The sequence below is a fragment of the Schistocerca piceifrons genome, chromosome 2 (assembly GCF_021461385.2).
Source record: "Schistocerca piceifrons isolate TAMUIC-IGC-003096 chromosome 2, iqSchPice1.1, whole genome shotgun sequence".
Taxonomy (NCBI): domain Eukaryota; kingdom Metazoa; phylum Arthropoda; class Insecta; order Orthoptera; family Acrididae; genus Schistocerca; species Schistocerca piceifrons.
Genome location: NC_060139.1, coordinates 253,537,073 through 253,561,508, shown reverse-complemented (window position 1 = coordinate 253,561,508; position 24,436 = coordinate 253,537,073). Strand labels below are relative to the sequence as shown.

Sequence of the window (24,436 nt, the reverse complement as noted above, 5' to 3'; positions counted from 1 at the left end):
TAGCAGACCCATGCAAGTGCTAGCTAAGCTCGACAGCGCTTAACTTCAGTGATCTGGCAGGAACCGGTGTGACCATTGCGGCAAAGCCTTTGGCAAATAAGCTAACATACAAAAAGAAAATATCAAGCGGCATATGTCTAGTAATTATCTACATACTGTTCTACTGTGATAAAAGTACACTACTGGCCATTAATATTGCTACACCAAGAAGAAATGCAGATGATAAACGGGCATTCATTGGACAAATATATTATACTAGAAGTGACGTGTCATTACATTTTCACGCAATTTGCGTGCATAGATCCTGAGAAATCAGTATCAGAACAACCACCTCTGGCCGTAATAACGGCCTTGATACGCCTGGGGATTGAGTCAAACAGACCTTGGATGGCGTGTGCAGGTACAGCTGTCCGTGCAGCTTCAACACGATACCACAGTTCACCAAGAGTAGTGACTGGCGCTTTGTGACGAGCCAGTTGCTCGGCCACCATTGACCAGACGTTTTCAACTGCTGAGAGATCTGGAAAATGTGCTGGCCAGGGCATCAGGGCATCTGTATCCAGAAAGGCCCATACAGGATCTGCAACATGCGGTCGTGCATTACCTTGCTGAAATATAGGGTTTCGCAGGGATCGAATGAAGGGTAGAGCCACGGGTCGTAACACATCTGAAATGTAACGTCCACTGTTCAAAGTGCCGTCAATGCGAACAAGAGGTGACCGAGACGTGTATTCAATGACACCCCATACCATCACGCCGGGTGATACACCAGTATGGGGATGACGAATACACGCTTCCAATGTGCATTCACCGCGGTGTCGCCAAACACGGATGCGACCATCATGATGCTGTAAACAGAACCTGGATTCATCCGAAAAAAAGTCGTTTTGCCATTCGTGCAAGCAGATTCGTCTTCGATTACACCATCGCAGGCGCTCCTGTCTGTGATGCAGCGTCGAGGGTAACCGCAGCCACGGTCTCCGAGCTGATAGTCCATGCTGCTGCAATCGTCGTCGAACTGTTAGTGCAGATGGTTGTTGTCTTGCAAACGCCCCAATCTCTTGACTCAGGGATCGAGACGTGGCTGCACGATCCGTTACAGCCATGCGGATAAGATGCCTGTCATCTCGACTGCTAGTGATACGAGGCCGTTGGGATCCAGCACGGCGTTCCGTATTACCCTCCTGAAGCCACCGATTCCATATTCTGCTGACAATCATTGGATCTCGACCAACGCGAGCAACAATGTCGCGATACGACAAACCGCAATCGCGATAGGCTACAATCCACCTTTATCAAAGTCGGAAACGTGATGGTACGCATTTCTCCTCCTTACACGAGGCATCACAACGTTTCACCAGGCAACGCCGGTCAACTGCTGTTTGTGTATGAGAAATAGGTTGGAAACTTTCCTCATGTCAGCACGTTGTAGGTGTCGCCACCGGCGCCAGTCTTGTGTGAATGCTCTAAAAAGCTAATCATTTGCATATTACAGCATCTTCTTCCTGTCGGTTAAATTTCGCGCCTGTAGCACGTCATCTTCGTGGTGTAGCAGTTTTAATGGCCAGTAGTGTAGATGGTATTCTATAATAACTGAACTTCCTGTGCCTTTTGTTCTATGTCTGTAACTTACGCTCTGTTCTCTGTATTTTCTAAAGATTTTGTGACCTTCGCTTAAGTGAAATCTGCTTTCTTTGTGAAATTCCAGTTGACAGGAACAATTCTGTCATTTTTTGTAAAGCGTGACAGGTTGTATTCTTGTGTTACTTACTAGTCGTCGTATTTCTCGTTCCTCGCTTGGAAGGCGGAGATAAGAGAAACACCAATTACTGGCTGAACGGTTTGAGGAAATTCACGAGGCCATTCCGCGTGACAGCAACATGCGCCTTTGTAGATCGTCATCGCCAGGCAGAAATGCGTGCAGTATCGCGTCGCTGAAGAGTGGCGCGTCGTTCCTGGAAGCGGTTGGTGCGCGCGCCTGCCGGTGGCTACTTAAGCAGCGGGCGTCGGCAGCGGGGGCAGTCGAGTGTCTGAGCAGCCATGAGGAGGAACACGCAACTGCTGGCGGCCGTCTTGCTGTGCCTCGCGGGGGCGGTGGCCGGCTACGGGGGCAGGAAGAGGCCCACCCACGCGCCGTCGACGCCGGCGTCAGAGTTTCCCGAGGTGCAGACGCCGCAGGGCCGGCTGCGGGGAAGCCTGCTGCGCTCGCTCGACGGCCGAACCATTTACTCCTTCCGCGGAGTGCGTTACGCACAGCCTCCCGTGGGGGAGCTCCGCTTCAAGGTACGCTCTTTCCACGCACACACAAGCGCGCGACTTCTTTCAGCTTGAGATGTTGCTCATTGACGCTACGTGTACACATCCCCCGGAAGACGAAAAGCCGCGCGGGATTAGCCGAGCGGTCTCAGTCTTGGACTGTGCGGCTGGTCCCGGCGGAGGTTCGAGTCCTCCCTCGGGCATGGGAGTGTGTGTTTGTCCTTAGGATAATTTAGGTTAAGTAGTGTGTAAGCTTAGGGACTGATGACCTTAGCAGTTAAGTCCCATAAGGTTTCACACACGTTTGAACATTTTTGAAGACGAAAAACGATTTCCGGGAACTGTTTTTATTTTTATTTTATTTTATTTCTTTTTTTCGACACCGTTCCTCACAAGCGTCTTCTAATGAAACTGCGTGTCTACGGAGTATCGCCTCAGTTGTGCGACTGGATTCCTGATTTCCTGTCAGAAAGGTGACAGTTCGTAGTAATAGACGGAAAGCCATCGAGTAAATCAGAAGTAATATCCGGCGTTCCCCAAGGAAGTGTTATAGTCCCTCTATTGTTCCTGATCTATATTAACGACATAGGAGACAATGTGAGTAGCCGTGTTAGATTGTTTGCAGATGATGCTGTTATTTACCGTCTTGTAAACTCATTAGATGATCAAAACGGCTTGCAAAATGATTTAGATAAGATATCTGTATGGTGCAAAAAGTGGCAATTGACCCTGAATAATGAAAAGTGCGAAGTTGTTCACATCAGTACTAAAAGAAATCCGCTAAATTTCGATTACGCGATAAGTCACACAAATCTGAGGGCTGTAAATTCAGCTAAATACTTAGGGATTACAATTACAAATAACCTAAATTGGAACGATCTCATAGATAATATTGTGGGTAGAGCAAATCACAGACTGCGATTCATTGGCAGAACACTTAGGAGGTGCAACAGGTCTACCAAAGAGACTGCTTACACTACGCTTGCCCGCCCTGTGCTGGATTACTGCTGTGCGGTGTGGGATCCGCATTAGGTGGGACTGACTGATGACATCGAAAAAGTAAAAAGAAGAGCGGCTCGTTTTGTATCATCGCGTGATAATGTCACAGACATGATACGTGAATTGGAGTGGCAATCATTAAAACAAAGGCGTTTTTCGTTGCGACGGGAACTTCTCATGAAATTTCAATCACCAGTTTTCTCCTCCGATCGCGAAAACATTGTGTTGGCACCCACCTACATAGGGAGAAATGATCATCACGATAAAATAAGAAATCAGGGCTCGCACGGAAAACTTTAAGAGCTCGTTTTTCCCGCGTGCCGTTCGAGATTGGAACGGTAGAGAGACAGCATGAAGATGCTTCATTGAATCCTCTGCCAGGCACGTTATTGTGAATAGCAGAGTAATCACGTAGATGTAGATGTAGATGTCGTCTTTACGTGTTAAAGCCTGAATTGACATTGCTGACTCAGTCAAATTAACACCACCAAAAGACAAGGCCAAACAACCACATCGTGACGTCATAGCCAATGGCGGTCGTAATATACAGCAGCCAGCACCAAAATAACTGTGTGGCTCTTTAAAATGAGCGATTTTTGAGTTGATACTTGAATGAGATTAGTGAACAGAGAAAATATATATAAATTGTCTATGTGGAAGTGAGGCAAAAGTAATTAAGAAAGCATAACTTCGATTTATTTCGTGTATAGCATATACAACATGACAGGCACGTTTACAAACAAAACTACTAACGTCCTTGAAAAAAAATACTTTACTTTCGTGTGTATGAACTGTTAGGAGCATCTGGGGCGTTTTTAAATGTATAGTGGTCGTTTAATAAAACATTCATACACTTCTAAAGAATATTTGTATACAATAACACGGAGACATTCACATCACAGTCGGTTGTACTTACACAATTTTCTGTTACCAGTAGAAATTCGCATTACAAATTCAGTGGCTAGAATTTTGTTTAATGGAACTCCTTTCGAGCAGAGGTACACTTTCAAATGATTATCAGTCACAATGTACACTCTGTAATGGGACTGCACATATATATCGATGTACATAAAAATAATACGCTCTTCTTTCGCTATTTTCCCGAATTCTTCTGTAAAGATATTACGTTAACTTTATCTTTCAGTCCTTGAAGGCTATTGTATGTAATTATTTTTAAATACTCATTATGGCTGGCTACACTCGTCTTGATGTTTTTCTGCAATACCGCTGCCTCCGACGTGTTTTTTCTCCTGGTTTCTTTCTGGATAGTCCTGCAGATGAAGACAGGTAGCATGGACAGATCGGTAAATTGCCTGGAACGGCATTAGAATCAGGTCGTATTTTGAAAGTGGAGCTGCTATGGTTTTCTCGTCTGTGGCAAATACTTGCCTGATAACATCGCTAGCTTTGAGATGCACGTGACACAACAGAAAAAATGGCAGTGAAGTACATTAACCGTAATATATTCAAGCCAGGTGTTCCGGCAAACAATAATATACCGTACTCTAATACACGCATTACTAAATTAAGTTCAAAACAAAACTGAACAATTAGTAACCGCGAAATCCTACCTTGGAATTGAATGGAGTCATTTCTGACTTATTATATCATCTGCAGTAAACATGAATACATGAATCTTGTTTCCCGCTGTATAGTCTGCACTACTTTTTGGTACATAATACTTTCTAACCGTAATGAAGATGAAACTGCGTAACGTATATTACTTTGCGGCAAACTCACAAAAACGCAGATTAGTAACAAACAGTATGATTTCTGTGTGCGTAAATAACAATCTCGTAACCATCACATAGCACAATGAGTTTTTTTATATCCAAAAAGTTCTAACTACAACACAAAACAGCGGCTTTCACCGCTTCTCTCTGGCTTCACAACTTGCGAGTTCTCACAGTTGTTCGGCATTTCCATCTGGAAAGAGTTGTACAAATACCAATTTTCCGATCGTCACTTGTTAACACGAATGGCTTCTGGTGATCAACTGCTCCGGTTTCCGGTTTAGTCAGCAGGATGGCTGCTTCTCTTCAGTTGATAATAGGAGATGGATGACTTCTTCCTCGATTAGGTATTTTGTTTTTCCTTTTGCTGCACAAGACGTGACTCCTACCATACTAGACGCAATTTTTAAAAGCAAGACGAAACTTGATTAGGCAACCACATTTCAAAAGTTATTGGCCGTTTACATGGGAGTGAAAATCGACTATGGAAAGGTAAATATGGTAGCTAGAACCGCATTTCCAAATCGATATTGGGGTGTTTACATGGCCGATCAGGAGCCATATTAGGAAATCAGTTGACGAAAATCTCCCGCTCCTAAAGGTAGAGCGGGCAATTCGAGTTATGACCCGTCATAGAGTCAAGGTCTTTCCAACCAAATAGCAGGCGAGCTGGTAGTGGGAGAGAGGGAGTCCCAACTGCGAGCTTCTGGGTGGGGATTTCCGTTTTCGTAATTAATATTTTTTTCCGGAGGGCATCCAGCTTTACTGTATGATTAAATGATGATGGCGTCCTCTTGGGAAAATATTCCGGAGGTAAAATAGTCCCCCATTCGGATCTCCAGACGGGGACTACTCAAGAGGACGTCGTTATCAGGAGAAAGAAAACTGGCGTTCTACGGATCGGAGCGTGGAATGTCAGATCTCTTCATCGGGCAGGTAGGTTAGAAAATTTAAAAAGGGAAATGGATAGTTTAAAGTTAGATATAGTGGGAATGAGTGAAGTTCGGTGGCAGGAGGAACAAGACTTGTGGTCAGGTGAATACAGGGTTATAAATACAAAATCAAATAGGGGTAATGCAGGAGTAGGTTTAATAATGAATAAAAAAATTGGAGTGCGGATAAGCTACTACAAACAGCATAGTGAACGCATTATTGTGGCCAAGATAGACACGAAGCCCACGCCTACTACAGTAGTCCAAGTTTATATGCCAACTAGCTCTGCAGATGATGAAGAAATTGATGAAATGTATGATGAGATAAAATAAATTATTCAGGTAGTGAAGGGAGACGAAAATTTAATCGTCATGGGTGACTGGAATTCGACAGTAGGAAAAGGAAGAGAAGGAAACATAGTAGGTGAATATGGATTGGTGCTAAGAAATGAAAGAGGAAGCCGCCTGGTAGAATTTTGCACAGAGCATAACTTAATCGTAGCTAACACTTGCTTCAAGAATCATGAAAGAAGGTTGTATACAAGGAAGAACCCTGGAGATACTAGAAGGTTTCAGATAGATTATATAATGGTAAGACAGAGATTTAGGAACCAGATTTTAAGCTGTAAGACATTTCCAGGGGCAGATGTGGACTCTGGCCACAATCTATTGGTTATGAACTGTAGATTAAAACTGAAGAAACTGCAAAAAGGTAGGAATTTAAGGAGATGGGACCTGGATAAACTGAAAGAACCAGAGGTTGTACAGAGTTTCAGGGAGAGCATAAGAGAACAATTGACAGGAATGGGGAAAAGAAATACAGTAGAAGAAGAATGGGTAGCTTTGAGGAATGAAATAGTGAAGGCAGCAGAGGATCAAGTAGGTAAAAAGACGAGGGCTAGTAGAAATCCTTGGGTAACAGAAGAGATACTGAATTTAATTGATGAAAGGAGAAAATACAAAAATGCAGTAAGTGAAGCAGGCAATAAGGAATACAAACGTCTCAAAAATGAGATCGGCAGGAAGTGCAAAATGGCTAAGCAGGGATGCCTAGAGGATAAATGTAAGGATGTAGAGGCTTATCTCACGAGGGGTAAAATAGATACTGCCTACAGGAAAATTAATGAGACCTATGGAGAAAAGAGAACCACTTGTATGAATATCAAGAGCTCTGATGGAAACCCAGTTCTAAGCAAAGAAGGGAAAGCAGAAAGGTGGAAGGATTATATGGAGGGTCTATACAGGGGCGATGTTCTTGAGGAAAATATTATGGAAATGGAAGAGGATGTAGATGAAGATGAAATGGGACATATGATACTGCGTGAAGAGTTAGACAGAGCACTGAAAGACTTAAGTCGAAACAAGGCCCCGGGAGTAGACAACATTCCATTAGAACTACTGACGGCCTTGGGAGAGCCAGTCCTGACAAAACTCTACCATCTGTTGAGCAAGACGTATGAGACAGGCGAAACTCCCTCAGACTTCAAGAAGAATATAATAATTCCAATGCCAAAGAAAGCAGGTGTTGACAGATGTGAAAATTACCGAACTATCAGTTCAATAAGCCACAGCTGCAAAATACTAACGCGAATTCTTTACAGACGAATGGAAAAACTAGTAGAAGCCGACCTCGGGGAAGATCAGTTTGGATTCCGTAGAAATGTTGGAACACGTGAGGCAATACTGACCCTACGAGTTATCTTAGAAGAAAGATTAAGGAAAGGCAAACCTACGTTTCTAGCATTTGTAGACTTAGAGAAAGCTTTTGACGATGTTGATTGGAATACTCTCTTTCAAATTCTGAAGGTGGCGGGGGTAAAATACAGGGAGCGAAAGGCTATTTACAATTTGTACAGAAACCAGATGGCAGTTATAAGAGTCGAGGGGTATGAAAGGGAAGCAGTGGTTGGGAAGGGAGTGAGACAGGGTTGTAGCCTATCCCCGATGCTATTCAATCTGCATATTGAGCAAGCAGTAAAGGAAACTAAAGAAAAGTTTGGAGTAGGTATTAAAATCCATGGATAAGAAATAAAAACTTTGAGGTTCGCCGATGACATTGTAATTCTGTCAGAGACAGCAAAGGACTTGGAAGAGCAGTTCAACGGAATGGATAGTGCCTTGAAAGGAGGGTATAAGATGAACATAAACAGAAGCAAAACGAGGATAATGGAATGTAGTCGAATTAAGTCGGGTGATGCTGAGGGAATTAGATTAGGAAATGAGACACTTAAAGTAGTAAAGGAGTTTTGCTATTTGGGGAGCAAAATAAATGATGATGGTCGAAGTAGAGAGGATATAAAATGTAGACTGGCAATGGCATGGAAAGCGTTTCTGAAGAAGAAAAATTTTTTAACATCGAGTATTGATTTGTCAGGAAGTCGTTTCTGAAAGTATTTGAATGGGGTGTAGCCATGTATGGAAGTGAAACATGGACGATAAATAGTTTAGACAAGAAGAGAATAGAAGCTTTTGAAACGTGGTGCTACAGAAGAATGCTGAGGATTAGATGGGTAGATCACATAACTAATGAGGAAGTATTGAATAGAATTGGGGAGAAGAGGAGTCTGTGGCACAACTTGACTAGAAGAAGGGATCGGTTGGTAGGACACGTTCTGAGGCATCAAGGAATCACCAATTTAGTACTGGAGGGCAGCGTGGAGGGTAAAAATCGTAGAGGGAGACCAAGAAATGAACACACTAAGCAGATTCAGAAGGATGTAGGCTGCAGTAGGTACTGGGAGATGAAGAAGCTTGCACAGGATAGAGTAGCATGGAGAGCTGCATCAAACCAGTCTCAGGACTGAAGACCACAACAACAACAACAACAACAATTAACCTTACAGCCAAGGAAAACTTCCCGAAAATCTTGATCAGAAACAGGGGCGGGAACTCTGCCTCGATATGTCCCAGACAAAATACATGAAGCCTAGTGTATGTGAATGTATACTGTTCATCTGTATACTGAAATGAAATGAAATGATCGTATGACATTTTTGGCCGTTATGTCCCATTCGGGTTCGGCCGCTAAGTGCAAGTCTTATTTCATTCAGCGCCACATTGGGCGACTTACGGCGGGTGATGAGGATGAAGTGATGGTGAGGACAAAGCAACACTCAGTCCACGAGCGGAGAGAATCTCTGACCCGGCCGGGAATCGAAACCGGGCCCAGTGCATGGGAAGCAAGCATGTTACTACCCAGCTAAGCAGGTGGACATGTGAACACTGAGTAAAGTCGATGACTTGCTAGACATATAGAATATACCTGTTTCCGTTGCATACCTAAAGCATATCATTTACTGCCATTTTAGTTTACGAAATCTAACAAAACAACTGGGCGATTTTGGTAGCTCTTTAAAACGTCGTCAGGTAGGAAGCGCATTTTTCGTTGGACTCGAATTGTAATTAAAATACTCTTATGACGTTGAAATACCGCGTCTGACATAGTATGTTCTTTATTAGTCATTGCACCGATATTTAACTAGCAGAAAATATTATGAAAAATATTTCAATTTTAGTCTCAAGATAACCCTTTAAACAGTCTTTGCTGCCAACATAAAGTCAAATGCTGGAGAGTCATCGTAGTCTTAATTCCTCTTGTTGGCAGATTCGAAGACTCCAATCGTTGCCACACTCGGAGATTCCAGTCGTTGCGACATTCGGAGATGGTATTGACTGTTTTGGCCCGACATTACAATATGTATATAGTGTTACCAAACGTATTGTTTCAACTGTAGAAATCTGATTTAGAATCGTAATTATTGCGAAATAAAATGCTTTATGTATTCTTTCACTTCCGACTGCGCTCATCTTCGTTAATATTTGTTTATTTATTCATCAATCTTGAAGCATGTACTTGCTGTTGATGTCTTCGTGTATATTTTCAAAACTACTTTTAAAGAGGAGATTGACACGTCAGAAAAACATGGTTACCATTTGTATAGTGTTACCTGTTATTTACTAAAATTTACACAGTCAAATACCTGACGCATAAGCATAGGGGCACTGCTAGTGTTTAAAGTGTGTGTGATGTGGCTTTAAAGGTGATTTACTAATAGCTTTATTATAATACATCGATATTTGTAAGCATTCTGGTTTTTTTATTTATCTTTTTTTTAAGTTTAGTGGAATTTATACCTATCTCCAGTGCCTCACGAGAATTGTGCTGCTGCGCAGAGTGCCATAGACTGTACTTGTTATAATTTTTAATTTTCAGAAAAACTAAGTATAATTTGTATAGAGAGAAATGGGACCGTTAGTGTATTTAGCTGGTTACAATAAGACCTACAAGATTCCAGACGTCGCCTGGTGGCCTTCTTCTTCCAGATAAAATGGTTTCTGGCCTCAGAAGAATCACCCCCAAAAGAATGCCACGTCTTAGATGGTAGTGAAAGGAGACGTAATTGGAACTGAGTAACAATCTAGAGCATAACCAAGATCTGAGCTGGAGGGACATTTTACTTAATGACAAACGACTCTTAGGTACAAGTCAATATTCATTTCACATTATGGCTTTCTTCAAGCTGTTACTGCAGTGATGTGTCTGTATCTCGGAGAAGGATGCGAGTTGTTCAAATGGTTCAAATGGCTCTGAGCACTATGGGACTTAACATCTGAGGTCATCAGTCCCCTAGATCTTAGAACTACTTAAACCTAACTAACCTAAGGACATCACACACATCCATGCCCGAGGCAGGATTCGAACCTGCGACCGTAGTGGTCACGCGGTTCCAGACTGAAGCGCCAGAACTGCTCGGCCACATCGGCCGGCGATCGAGTTGTGTTCGGGGAGATTTTTATCTCATGGGGTGGGGGTTGAGCCAAACAGTTGCCATCCCGTGTCCACTATGCGCGATATTTAGTCGATAGGGAAAAAAAAGAAAGAAAAAAAAAGAAAAAAAAGCAGGTGACCACTTACCTATAATAAAGACTTTAACACTCATTGTCAACGATACTTGCCGCTACCGCAGCTATTGCTCTAAGATCGACAGCAGAGGCACATTTTCGTCCCGACTGGATTGCTTAGGTACGCACCCCGCAGCCGGCCGCTGTGACCGTGCGGTTTTAGGCACTTCAGTCCGGAACCGCGCTGCTGCTATGGTCTCAGGTTCGAATCCTGCCTCAGGCATGGATGTGTGTGATGTCCTTAGGTTAGTTAGGTCTAAGTAGTTCTAAGTCTAGGGGACTGATGACCTCAGATGTTAAGTCCCTTAGTGCTTAGAGCCATTTGAACCACACATCCAGCAAGACTGGAAGAACCAGAATGGGATGGAATCAATGAGCGCGCGGCACATCTACATCTACGTAAGGGCTCAGCAAATCACCGTGATGTGCACGGGAGAGGGTGCTTACCACTGCACCACGAGTTAGAGTTTCTTCCCATTCTATTCGCGCATGGACCTAGGGAAGAATGACTGTGTAAACCCCTCGGTGTCCGCTGTTGTTAGCCTTATCTTATCGTCGCAGCCGATGTGTAGGGAGCATAGAACATTCTTAATATTTTTTACTTGATAATGATTCCAGAAACTTTGTAAGTAGGCTTTCCTGGGATAAAACGTTCGAGTACCTCGCGTATTGCAGCTTTCTAATATTGAAGAAACGACATTTTTAAATGTTTAACACCGCTATTTATTTACTGGTTGACTAGTACTGTGTATTTAGGATATGTTTGGTGTGGGCAGTTCTGTTTACGTCATCAGACTTCAATGTTGCTCACATCTTCTTTATCCAGCGCGACTGAATTCACATGACAACGATACTTTATGCACGGTGGAGAATTTGTTCTCACTGGATTACACCATGTGTCACGCTGGCCTACTTATCATAGTTTTATTACAAACTTACAAAATTACTATAAAAACCTACGATAAATAATCCACCGTGGCACACAGTGTAATCTACTGAGAACAAATTTTCCATTGTATATAAAATATCGTTGGCACGTGGGTCACATCATGCTGGATAATGAAGATCTGAGATACATTTAAGTGAGATGACATAAACAGAACTGTTCACATGTAAGATATCCTAATACAAAATATGTGACCCGCGAAAACTAATCAGCCAGTAAATAAATAGCTGCTTTGGTGTTAAACATCTAAAAATGTCTTTTCTTCATTGTTCGAGAGACAGTTAACATTTATCTTCAGCCTCTGCCAGTTCCAATTTTTTAGCATTTCCCTGACAATCTGCTTTGGGTCAAATACGCCTTTGACCATTTGTGTTGCCGTCTTATCTATGCGTTTCGACATCCCCTGTTAGTTTTGTTTGTTGTGGATCCCACACACTGGAGTGTTTTGTGAGTAGTCTCATTTGAAAACTGTAGCAGACTGCATTCTCCCAGTGTCCTACCAATGCATCGAAATACGAGGTGCATTCAAGTTCTAAGGCCTCCGATTTTTTTTTCTAATTAACTACTCACCCGAAATCGATGAACCTGGCGTTACTTCTCGACGTAATCGCCCTGCAGACGTACACATTTTTCACAACGCTGACGCCATGATTCCATGGCAGCGGCGAAGGCTTCTTTAGGAGTCTGTTTTGACCATTGGAAAATCGCTGAGGCAATAGCAGCACGGCTGGTGAATGTGCGGCCACGGAGAGTGTCTTTCATTGTTGGAAAAAGCCAAAAGTCACTAGGAGCCAGGTCAGGTGAGTAGGGAGCATGAGGAATCACTTCAAAGTTGTTATCACGAAGAAACTGTTGCGTAACGTTAGCTCGATGTGCGGGTGCGTTGTCTTGGTGAAACAGCACACGCGCAGCCCTTCCCGGACGTTTTTGTTGCAGTGCAGGAAGGAAACATTTTCGTAGGATGCACCTGTTACCGTAGTGCCCTTTGGAACGCAATGGGTAAGGATTACGCCCTCGCTGTCCCAGAACATGGACACCATCATTTTTTCAGCACTGGCGGTTACCCGAAATTTTTTTGGTGGTGGTGAATCTGTGTGCTTCCATTGAGCTGACTGGCGCTTTGTTTCTGGATTGAAAAATGGCATCCACGTCTCATCCATTGTCACAACCGACGAAAAGAAAGTCCCATTCATGCTGTCGTTGCGCGTCAACATTGCTTGGCAACATGCCAAACGGGCAGCCATGTGGTCGTCCGTCAGCATTCGTGGCACCCACCTGGATGACACTTTTCGCATTTTCAGGTCGTCATGCAGGACTGTGTGCACAGAACCCACAGAAATGCCAACTCTGGAGGCGATCTGTTCAACAGTCATTCGGCGATCCCCCAAAACAATTCTCTCCACTTTCTCGATCATGTCGCCAGACCGACTTGTGCGAGCCCGAGGTTGTTTCGGTTTGTTGTCACACGATGTTCTACCTTCATTAAAGTGTATTGACAATGGACGCGGCCTCATTTTAAAACAATGCGCATGTTTCTATCTCTTTCCAGTCCGGAGAAAAAAAATCGGAGGCCTTAGAACTTGAATGCACGTCGTATTGTTCTGTTGCGGTACGTTACGTTGCCCTTATCCCTTTCGGGGCTTTATTCAACATTGTTACGAAATTCAACATTGATTCTGATAGCATTTAGCCACCTTAGATGTAAAATAATGATACATTCAAATTTACCAGGGGCAAACAGCTGTATAGACGTTCATAGGAAAGTCCTGTTGAGTACAGCGATTGGAGTCCCCAGACCCACTTATTAACGACAAGATATTCATTTCAGAACTAAGCACTGTGAAAATCCACAAAAACCGTAAAAATTCGAGTCAAAAATATGAAAGCCTTTTCAGCTTCCAATTGAGGTACTCAAGATGCCTTTTTTTCCTCAGTCTGCTGACAGATTTTATGCTGGCCGTCAACAGTTCTTTTCCTTTGCCAACCTCTTCATCTCAGAGTAGCGCTTGCAGCCAACGCTTCAATTATTTGTTGAATAAACGAGGATGCTTTGACAATCTCGTTTGAGGGATATACAGTTGGTCTAGCTTTTTCATCTCACCGGAAAAATAGGTTCTGTCAAACTCCCGAGATACTCATTGACTGCAACTATCACTTAGTTTTTTGATGAAAATTTCTTCCCGGAAAGCCAACGTTTCAATTTAGGGAACAGGAAGAAGTAACTTAGGACTAAGTCTGGTGAACAGGGTGACTGAGGATCCAATCAAAGTTCAGTTATTGCACTTTCGCCACTGTTATTGCTGATGTGTGGGATGGTGCGTTATCCTGATGAAGAGCACTTTTTTACATGCCAGCCTTGGTATATTTTTCAGTCAATGCAAGTATCAAACGATCCAACAAGAAAGCGTAGTAGGGTGCAATTATGGTTCTGACTTTTTCCACCTGGTCCATGACGATTATTTCTTGGGAATCCCAAAAAAACATTGGCTATCGCGTTACCAACAGACAAAACGGTCTTTGCCTTTTATGGTGCACTTTTAGCAGCCTTTGCCCAACGTTTTGACCGCCGCTTTGACTCTGGTGTGTATTATGCTGACACTGTATCATGGCAGTTTTAGGTGGGGAGTGTTTCGAACCATTGTTGGGGAAGATACCGGTAGAGGTCGGGTCTGAAGTGCCACTACCAACCACAGCAAACAATTGCGCTGTAGCCACTACCAAATGCTTTGTGTACTCCAATTTTCATTGTGTTGTGGATCACTTGACTTTTTTTTCTTATTTCGAAATGAATGAAGAGCATAATCCTGGTGCTTAAAGAGATTCGAATGCTACTCTCGGCACATCAAAAGGAATTAGCGACCCTGACGACCGTTATGTCAGTTCTGCTTTCGTGGAAGTACAGAACGCGACGTAGGGTGGCAACCCTTCCGGAACGAGGTGGGTCTTATTTCCCCCCACCGCTCTTCTCCCCTCTTTTGTTTACGGTCGCGGCCGACTGCAATGATATAGTGTACGCGTAATAATGATGGATCCAGGTTTCATCAACAATCACAAAATGGCACAAAAAATCTTGTGGGTTGCGATTTAACATCGCCAGAAATGTTGGCCGGATGCGCTTTTGGTCGACTATGAGCAATCGTGGCACTCTCCTCACACACAGTTTCTTCATAGCCAATTCTCCATGTAGGAGCATCCGCTCAGTTGAAATGCTTTAAGTCTCAGTAATCTCATGAATTTGGATTCAACGGTCTTGCATTACCATATCATGGAATTTGTCAATGGTTTTCTCCATGGTGACCTCAGTTAGATGGCCGGAGCATGCTTTGTCTTCAGTGCTTGACCGACCACGTTTAAATTCATTAATCCAAAAGTAAATGGTCTTCAGTGTTGGTGCAGAGTCCACGTGAACTTCATCCGGCTTTGTTTTGATTTGTGCGACAGTCCAACGCATCACATGCAAATGTTCAATAACAGCATGAAACTCTTTTTTCTCCATCTTCAAATGGTTCAAATGGCTCTAAGCATTACGGGACTTAACACCTGAGGTCATCAGTCCCCTAGACTTAGAACTACTTAAACCTAACTAACCTAAGGACATCACACACATCCATGCCTGAGGCAGGATTCGAACCTGCGACCGTAGTGGTCGTGCGGTTCCAGACTAAAGTGCTTCGAACTGCTCGGCCAGTCCAACTGGCCTCTCTATAGCTCCTTCAAGTTCTACGGACGTTATCTCTTAATGCCTTAATATACTTCCTCTAGGCTCTGTCCCTTCTTCTCGTAAAAGTGTTTTCCACATCTTCCTCTCCCTGCCTTCATTACTTACCTTATCAGTCCACCTAATTTTCAACATTCTTTTGTAGGATAACAACTCAAACGCTTCGATTCTCTTCTGTTCCAGTTTTCCCACTGCCCATGATACACTACCATACAATACTGTGCTCCAAACGTACATTCTCAGAACTTTCTTAGTCAAATTAAGGCCTGTGTTTGATACCACTGCACTTCTCTTAGCCAGGAATGCCATCTTTGCCTGTACTAGTCTGCTTTTTATGTAATCCCTGCTTCGTCCGGCATGGGTTATTTTGCTTCCAAGGTAGCAGGATTCCTTAAATTCCTTTACTTCATGACCATTAATTTTGATCTTAACTTTTTCGCTATTCATTTCTGCTAGTTCTCATTACTTCTGTTTTTGTCCAGTTTACTCTCAATCCATATCATGAACTCTTTATACTATTCATTCTACTCAACAGATCCTGTGATTCTTCTTCACTTTCATTAAGATTGGCAATGTTATCAGTGTATCTTATCACTGATAAGTTTTTACCCTGCATTATAGTCCCAGTGCCTTCTTTTCTTTCCATCACTGCTTCTTTGATGTATAGATTGTATAGAAGGAACGAACGACCACAACCCTGTCTTACCTCCTTTGTAATCCGAACACGTCGTTCTTGGTCTCCCATATCCCTCCCCCCTCCCCCGTCTTGGTTCTTTTTCCCCCCTCTTGGTTCTTGTACATATTGTGGACTATATAATCCGTCTTTGTCTATGGCTTACATCTATTTTCCAGAGAATTTAGTATATGTTGTACTATTTTGCATCATCGGAAACTTTTTCTGGGTCGACAAATCCTCTGGACGTGTCTTGATTTTTCTCAGGTCTTGCTACCATTATCAAGTGCGACGGAAGAACCGTCTTTCTGGTGCCTTTACCTTTCCTAAAGCCAAACTGGTCGTCATCCAATATATCCTCAACTTTCTTTTCCATTCTTGTGAATATTATTATTGAAACTTCCTGACAGATTAAAACTGTGTGCCGGACCGAGACTCGAACTCGGGACCTTTGCCTCTCGCGGGCAAGTGCTCTGCTAGCTCAGATGGTACCTCAGATGGTAGAGCACCTGCCCGCGAAAGGCAAAGGTCCCGAGTTCGAGTCCCGGTCCGGCACACAGTTTTAATCTGCCAGGAAGTTTCATATCTGCGCACACTCCGCTGCAGGGTGAAAATTTCATTCTGGAAACATCTCCCAGGCTGTGGCAAAGCCATGCCTTCTTCCAGAAGTGCTAGTTCTGCAAGGTTCGCAGGAAAGCCTCTGTGAAGTTTGAAAGGTAGGAGACGAGGTACTGGCGGAATTAAAGATGTGAGGACGGGTCGTGAGTCGTGCTTGGGTAGCTCAGATGGTAGAGCACTTGCCCGCGAAAGGCAAAGGTCCCGAGTTCGAGTCTCGGTCCGGTACACAGTTTTAATCTGCCAGGAAGTTTCCTATCAGCGCACACTCCGCTGCAGAGTGAAAATTTCATTCTGGGATGTTTTTATTGTCAACAACTTGTTTCCGTACGATACTGCAGTACGTATGTTGTTCAAAATGACTACGTAATGTTTCTTCGGACGTGCATGCATGTCCGAAGAAACAGACAATGTAGCGACTACAGCCGTCAGAAAAGTATTCGCAGTTACGAATATGGACTACCATATACATGCATGCGTATTCGAAGGAACATTACATCGTAATTCGGAATAACATAGGCACTGCAGTATTGCGTTTATCCGCCGATGCAGGGTTCTCACTTGTACGGGAATATACATAATCGATGCACAAGTTCAGGTTGTAGACATATGATTGACGACATATGGAAGTTGGAAGGTCGCCGTGAGTCGTGCGTGCCCGGATAGACAAATGGTAAGGTGGCCGCTTGCGATAAGTGGGAAATCTGGGTTCGAATCCCTCACAAATTTTCGCTGTCACCATTCCATTATTCAGCTGATGGTAGTCCATATTCGCAACTGCGGATACATTTTATGTACTTCTGTTTCAAATGCCTGTTAATCTGATTGTTCGATAGTTCTCGCGCTTATCTGGTCTTGCTATCTTCAGGCTTGTGTGTGTGAAATTTTCTCGTAAGTCTGACGGTTTATCTCCAGACTTTTGATTCTACGAACCATCTTGAATAGTCGTTTGGTTGTCATTCCGTGATTTTACTTTAGAAATTCTGAAGGAATGTTATCTATGCCTTCCACATTATCTGATCGCAAGTCTTCAAAAGCTCCTTCGAATACTAACTCTAATAATGGATTCTCGAGGTTTTCCATATCGACCCCCCAATTCGTTCTTAAATCACGTAGTCAGACAGTGCTTTTTCATTTCCATGATCGTAAAGTTTTTTCTCGGCCTGCTTCCTCTTTCATTGTTCAAATCTGCTTTCCCAAAACTTACAGCTGCTGCAGTTGGCGGGTGTTTTCCATTGCAGGTAACAAATGACAAAGAGTCATATTTGGAATGGTAGTTGAATGAACTGTGACTCGCAGTTTTTTGTTCAACCCCAGGCGTGCTACAGAAATCGTCTGCAATAAAACATAGATGGTATCAAGCATAGTAAAGTGACGACAGGAAGATTATGCCACGGACAGTACCTTATAAAGCCCTGTGTTCTCATAAATAATTTCCGGATGATGAGCGTTTCAACTTCAGTGACACCCGTACTCATTGGTTTCCGACGGAGATTGCAGTGTTGTGACATTATTACGCTGCATCGGTGAGTTTCCGGCGTCGGAAGTTATGCGGTCAAATCACTACCGCCTAGTGCGGCTAAAACCTGAGAAACTGTCAGATTCTGTCACCTTCCTGTTGACGACGATAACTGCTGCGACAACAAGATAGCATGCTGTTGCTTCCCGCGCCGAAAATAAATTCTTGACACACGCGAAGGTGAAAACCGCCTTCTCCAACCGCTTCGCATATTCTCTTGCAGCGGCAAACACCAGTGGATTCTCGGTTTCAGTGGCAAAAGGCTGACTGTCGGTTTTTGTCTAATTGTTTGTACAGGAATTAGAAACTCTCTTAGGCGCTGCATAATCTTGAAAACCTACATCCACATCCTCATTCCTTACGTCACCGTACGGTGCGTTGTATGTCGGAAGTTTCCCAGCGTGTACAAGAATCCCCTGTTTTCCGCAACGCTTCTCCCCCTCCACCTTTCTCCTATTGCGTCAGTAAAGATTCTCGGTGCCCTCCCCCCTCCCTGTGCAAGATCGGATTTCTTAAATTTTACCAATGTGGTCATCATGTGGAACGTTCTAGTCTTCATCAGCCGTTTGACTCAGTAAATGTCTCCTCCAGAATTCTCCATACGTTAAAATCTTCATCTGTACAAATAACTCTAGCTTGCTTCAAATTTTCTGTAGAAATGTATTCATAAGGTCTTCAAGAACCTCGTACCCATCATATCACTCAACTTCAAGTGTTCTGTATCTCGCTGTACCAATGTACATAAAAAATGAAAAGGGGATAAAACTTCAAGTGTTCTGTACCTCGCTGTACCAATGTACATAAAAAATGAAAAGGGGATAACACAGTACAGTAATATGACACTTAGTCCTAAAATTTAAATTATCAAATCGAAAAAATGAAGCTGCGGCTATGCAGTTGGTGTTAGTTCTTCTCAACACATTCATCCTTCAATGCGGCACGTTTTCCCCGATGGTGGTAGCTGGCAAAGACCTTGGTTACACAGAGTGGTCAGAAAGAGACTGAAAAGCTTGTAAGGATGTTGCAAGGGAGGGGGTGCTGAGAAATAATCGTTAAGAAAAAAATTCGATACGTTGTACCGTTTCCGAGTTACTTAGCATTGAAGTTGCCAATCAGATCGTCACATGCGCAAATCGCAAGTTCAAGTAGCCTCCCAGAGACAGCGTCACCAAATTTATTCTTCGTTTGGTTTTCTCAAATCATAGAAACATAGCTTTTGCTCACTTAGCTTAAATTACCGAAAAAGCCTCATTGTAACTGGTGATGAGCATTTTGGACAAGAAGTAACTACGGACCTACGGATGTCTGTGCATCATCGCTCTTCAACACGTGCAGCTGCTTTAGTATGAGCATGCAACGACCTGATTGGCCAACTTCAATACCAAACAACTCGGAAAAGGTGAGGAAAGAGAGAGAAGTCACTTGGTGTCATGTCAGGAGAATACAGAGGCAGAGGCAAAATCTGACAGCTCAAAAAGGAGTTTGTATGACTGTGTCCTGTCCAGCATGAGCTGGGGCATTGTTATGGAGCAAAAGCACAAGAACACCGCCTTGGACAGCTTCCTAGGACGCTTTCTTAGTCTTTCCAACCTCCCACTACGTTAATAATATACCCCTCTGATGGTTCGCTCCATCTGTTAAAAACACACCTTGGCAGTTCAAAAAAACCATTCAGCCCCCTCCCCCAAAAAAACCCAAACCATTAAGCTACTAACTGAGTCAAACAAATTATTATGATCATATTAAAATATTTTACTGTTATGATTATCAAAATTCTAGGCATCAGTACTACATTAAATTTACGGGTGATGGCAAATTATATTTTGTGGGGGAGGGACAGTGAGAAACTGTGACCTCCAGAACTGAAGCCTGAACTTCCAGCTGGATCCAGCAACAATCCCCACATCTGGCTACATGTCCTGCCCACTTCGATTTCATTCTCATTACTCTCAATGCTGGCTCTAAGAGTTTTCACATCCTAACAAAAGATTATATATAATCATTGTTGTAAAACAATAAAACAGTTGTAATACATCTTAAATTTGTTTACCTGTAATATGTTGTATTTAGTTTGAAAAATAAGGGAACAACATAGCTACAACACATTAAATATGGGAAGTAAGGAAACAGTATTACAAATATTTAACAGTGACCACTTTTTGCCAATTTTATTTCCACGTTGATGCCTCTAGTGACAAGCTGGCTACAGAATCTGAAGTTCAGATTTATAGTGAGAGTTTAGCAAATATGCTCGAACTATCATTTAGAGGCATTATTTTTGTATGACATAGCACATGAAAAAAAGGGAGCCAGCAATCTCAGGTGGGTTGAGCCTGCAATGTGGTATGAAAGGCCAACACGGTAAGCTCTCAGCCATAGACACTAGCAGTAACAATAATAATAATAATAATAACAATAATTTTACTAGTAATTAAGATTTCAGGAAATTAGGACCAGTTATTTAAACTTAAGATACATTGAGACATAAATTAGATTAAATGCTTAGGAGGGTGAAACAATACAAAAAATACTTTTTATTTGAATTGTAGACTCATATGGAGGTGAAATGTGGACAATGTGAGGTTCACAGAAGAAGAGAATAGAAGCATACTGACCGTTAAATGGATAGATCACGTGTTTAATGAGGAGGTAGCGATCTGAACAGGGGAGAAAAAAACTTATGGTACAAAATCACTAAAAGGAGGGATGAGTTGGTAGGATATTCTGAATCACTAATGAATTGTCAATTTGATACTGGAGCAAACTCTGCGGGATAATTAGAGGGAGACACATCATGAATACAGTAAGCAGACTCAGAAGGATATAGGTTGCAGTAGTTACGCAGAGATGAAGAGGTTTGCACAGAGTAGACTAGTATGAAAAGCTGCATCAAAGCAGTCCTTGGACTGAACAATATGACAGCCACTACAATCTGTGGCTAACTTGATAAGTGCCAGAATACAGATCCAAAGGTCTTGGGTTCAGTTTGTGGTTACTCACAGGTTCTTTCTCTGTTATTTATCACTTCTTTCATCTATGCCAATCATCTGCCTATGTGTAAAATGCCAAGATGCTCTGGATTCCACATTAACCTGTAGGCCCCCTAATAACCCCACTAACAGAAATATATTCGATCTAATGGCCAACAAACTAGACCTGACCTCTGTGAGAATGTACCCTTCAAAATTGGTATCAGTGACCATGATACAGCTGTGGTGACATTGATTACTAAAGTACATAGGACAACTAAAACAAGCTGAAAGAATATATGTTCAGTAAACTAGATAAAAAATTACAGGTGTCATATCTCAGTGAGGAAATTGAAACTTTCAGCACAGACCAGGAAAGTAGAGGAAATATGGTTCAAGCTTAAAAGAATAGTTGACTCCACACAGGATAGTTATGTACCCAGTGAAACAGTCCATAATGGGAGGGAACCTCCATGGTAAACAGCCACTGTAAAGGAACTTCTAAAGAAACAGAGATTACTGCATAATAGGTGTAAAACGACATGTAGGGCTACAGATAGCCAGATGCTGAATGAAACACATTTGGCTGTCAAAAGAGCAATGCGTGATGCCTTCAATGACTAATGTAGCAAAACACTGTCAAATGATCTTTCATAGAACCCAAAGAAACTCTGGTCGTATGTAAAGGCTGTTTGTGTCTGGTCCTTAGTGAATGAGTCAGGAACTGTAATTTATGGTAGCAAAGCAAAAGCTGAAATGCTTAAGTCCATTTTCAAATGTTCCTTTACAAAGGAAAACCAAGGAGAATTGTCCCAATTCAATCCTTATACCACTGAAAACATGAATGAAGTAAGTATTGATGTCAGTGGTGTTGAGAAATAGATGAAATCATTAAAACTGAACAAACCACAGGGCCTGACAGAATCCCTGTCAGATTGTATAGTGAATTTTTGGCTGAGTTAGCCCCCCTTCTCACTATAATCTATCGTAGATCCCTCGAACAAAAAGCCATTCCCAGTTCTTGGAGAAAAGCACAGATCACACCTGTCTACGAGAAGGGTAGTGGAAGTGATCCACAAAACTACCATCCAATGTCCTTGACATCAATCTGTTATAGAATCTTAGAACTCAATCTGAGCTTAAACATAATGAAGTATCTTGAACAGAATGACCTCAATGCCATCCAGCATAGATTCAAAAACCATTGATCATGTGAAATCCAGTAGCACTTTTCTTGCATGAGATTCACAATTTCTTGATTTCCAAGAAGCATTTGACTCAGTACCACACCTATGTTTATTGTAAAAAGTATGATCAATGGGGTATTAAATGAAATTTGTGACCAGATCGAGGACTTTTTGGTAGGGAGGACATAGCATGTAAGTAACTTCAGGTGCCCCAGGGAAGTGTGCTGGGCCTTTGCTGTTCATGTTGTATATTAATGATCTTGCAGACAATGTTAACAGTACCATCAGGCTTTTTGCAGATGATGCAGTTCTCTACAATTAAGTACAATCTGGAAGAAGCTACATAAATGTTCAATCATATCTTGATAAGATTACAAAGTGCTGTAAAGATTGGCAACTAGCATTAAATCTTCAGAAATGTAAAATTGTCCACTTCACAACACAAAAAAAAAAAGAAAAAAAAAATGTAGTGTCCTCTGACTATAATATCAATGAGTCACTGTTGGAATTGGCCAACTTCTACAAATACCTGGTTGTAACACTTTGTAGGGATATAAAATGGAATGATCACATAGGCTCAGTCATGGGTAAAGCAGGTAGTAGACTTTGGTTTATCGGCAAAATACTGGCGAAGTGCAATCAGTCTACAAAGGAGACAGCTTACAAATCACTCGTGCAACCCAACCTAGACTACTGCTCAAGTGTGTGGGGCCTGAAACAGATAGGACTAACAGGGGGTATTGAACATATGCAGTGAAGAGCAGTGCAAATGGTCACAGGTTTGTTTAATCCATGGGAAAGTATCACAGAGATACTGATAATGAACTTGAAGACTCATGAAGACAGATGTAAACTATTCTGAGAAAGTCTATTAGAGGACAGATTTAAACCATCCTAAAAAAGTCTACTGACAAATTTCAAAAACCAGCTTTAAATGAAGACTCTATGAATATACTACAATTCGCTATGTGTTGCTCACATAGGGATCATGAGAACAAGATCAGAATAATAACTGCACGCACAGAGGCATTCAGACAATCATTCTTCCCACAGTCCATATGTGAATGGAATGGGAAGAATCCCTAATAACTGGTAAAATGGGATGTATCCTCTGCCGTGCACCTCAAGGTGATTTGCAGAGTATAGATGTAGGCATAGATAACTGGCTGGATGAACTGGTTCAAGGTTTGGAGAAAGGTGAGGGCATACTGTCTCTTGTAGAGATACAGTGTTCAAACCAACCTTCAGATTGAGGGTGGCTTTACTCAAAACATTTAAGATGCTCACAATATTTTTTGATGTTGTGTTTGAAACATTTTCCTAGGCCAGTAGGAATGGCTGCACTTGACTGATGCATGCATGGCCACAAGAGGAAATACACTTGCATCATACTGACCAAACCTAAACTGCTAACATCATACACTAATAAATTGAGTTCGTGGAAATTTTCTAGAGTTATGCCCCCTCTCCTCCTCAAAATTGCAGCACCAAAGGTGGCTGCCTAGTGTACATACATGGTGATTGTAATGCTGATTATGATAATGGTTAAATCTTCCTCTCCAGTTTGTTCCCTGCTCCATTATCTCTCCATTGCTCACAGTACAACTTTGAATAGTTTTCCTATCACATGTGCTATGCCTTCCCCCTCTTCTCCATTGCAGTGAACAAGAGTGTACCCAGAGAGGGACCTCATCTTAACAGGTTCACAGAAAGAGAATTGGTGCAGGGAATGAAAATTTCTTACACAATAAAACTAAACTATTGAAAAGACGTGTTTATTAATCACCTAACATACTAATTTTACCACTTTATAGTTGGTACATACTACCAATAATGTACTCAGCTGTGAGAGTATATTTTACACGAGACAGGTTCGTATTTCCTTTTTGAGTTTTTTGTAATACATAGACAGAGCTAGAATGGTTTCTACCTTTCCCTGGGTAGTCTTTGTGGATTTGGGAGGAGAAGACAATTTGAATCATCATGT

At 42.3% G+C, this 24,436-nt stretch overlaps 1 protein-coding gene across 1 annotated transcript in view; it reads left to right on the top strand.

The window, feature by feature from the left end:
* Positions 1-2,014: 2,014 nt before the first annotated feature.
* Positions 2,015-24,436, top strand: part of LOC124776559 (esterase E4-like) — a 53,397-nt gene continuing 30,975 nt past the window's right edge. Inside the window, exon 1 of the mRNA XM_047251599.1 lies at positions 2,015-2,283. Coding sequence (XP_047107555.1) covers positions 2,041-2,283 — 243 coding nt within the window. The 5' untranslated portion in view covers positions 2,015-2,040. The remainder of the gene's footprint in view (positions 2,284-24,436) is intronic.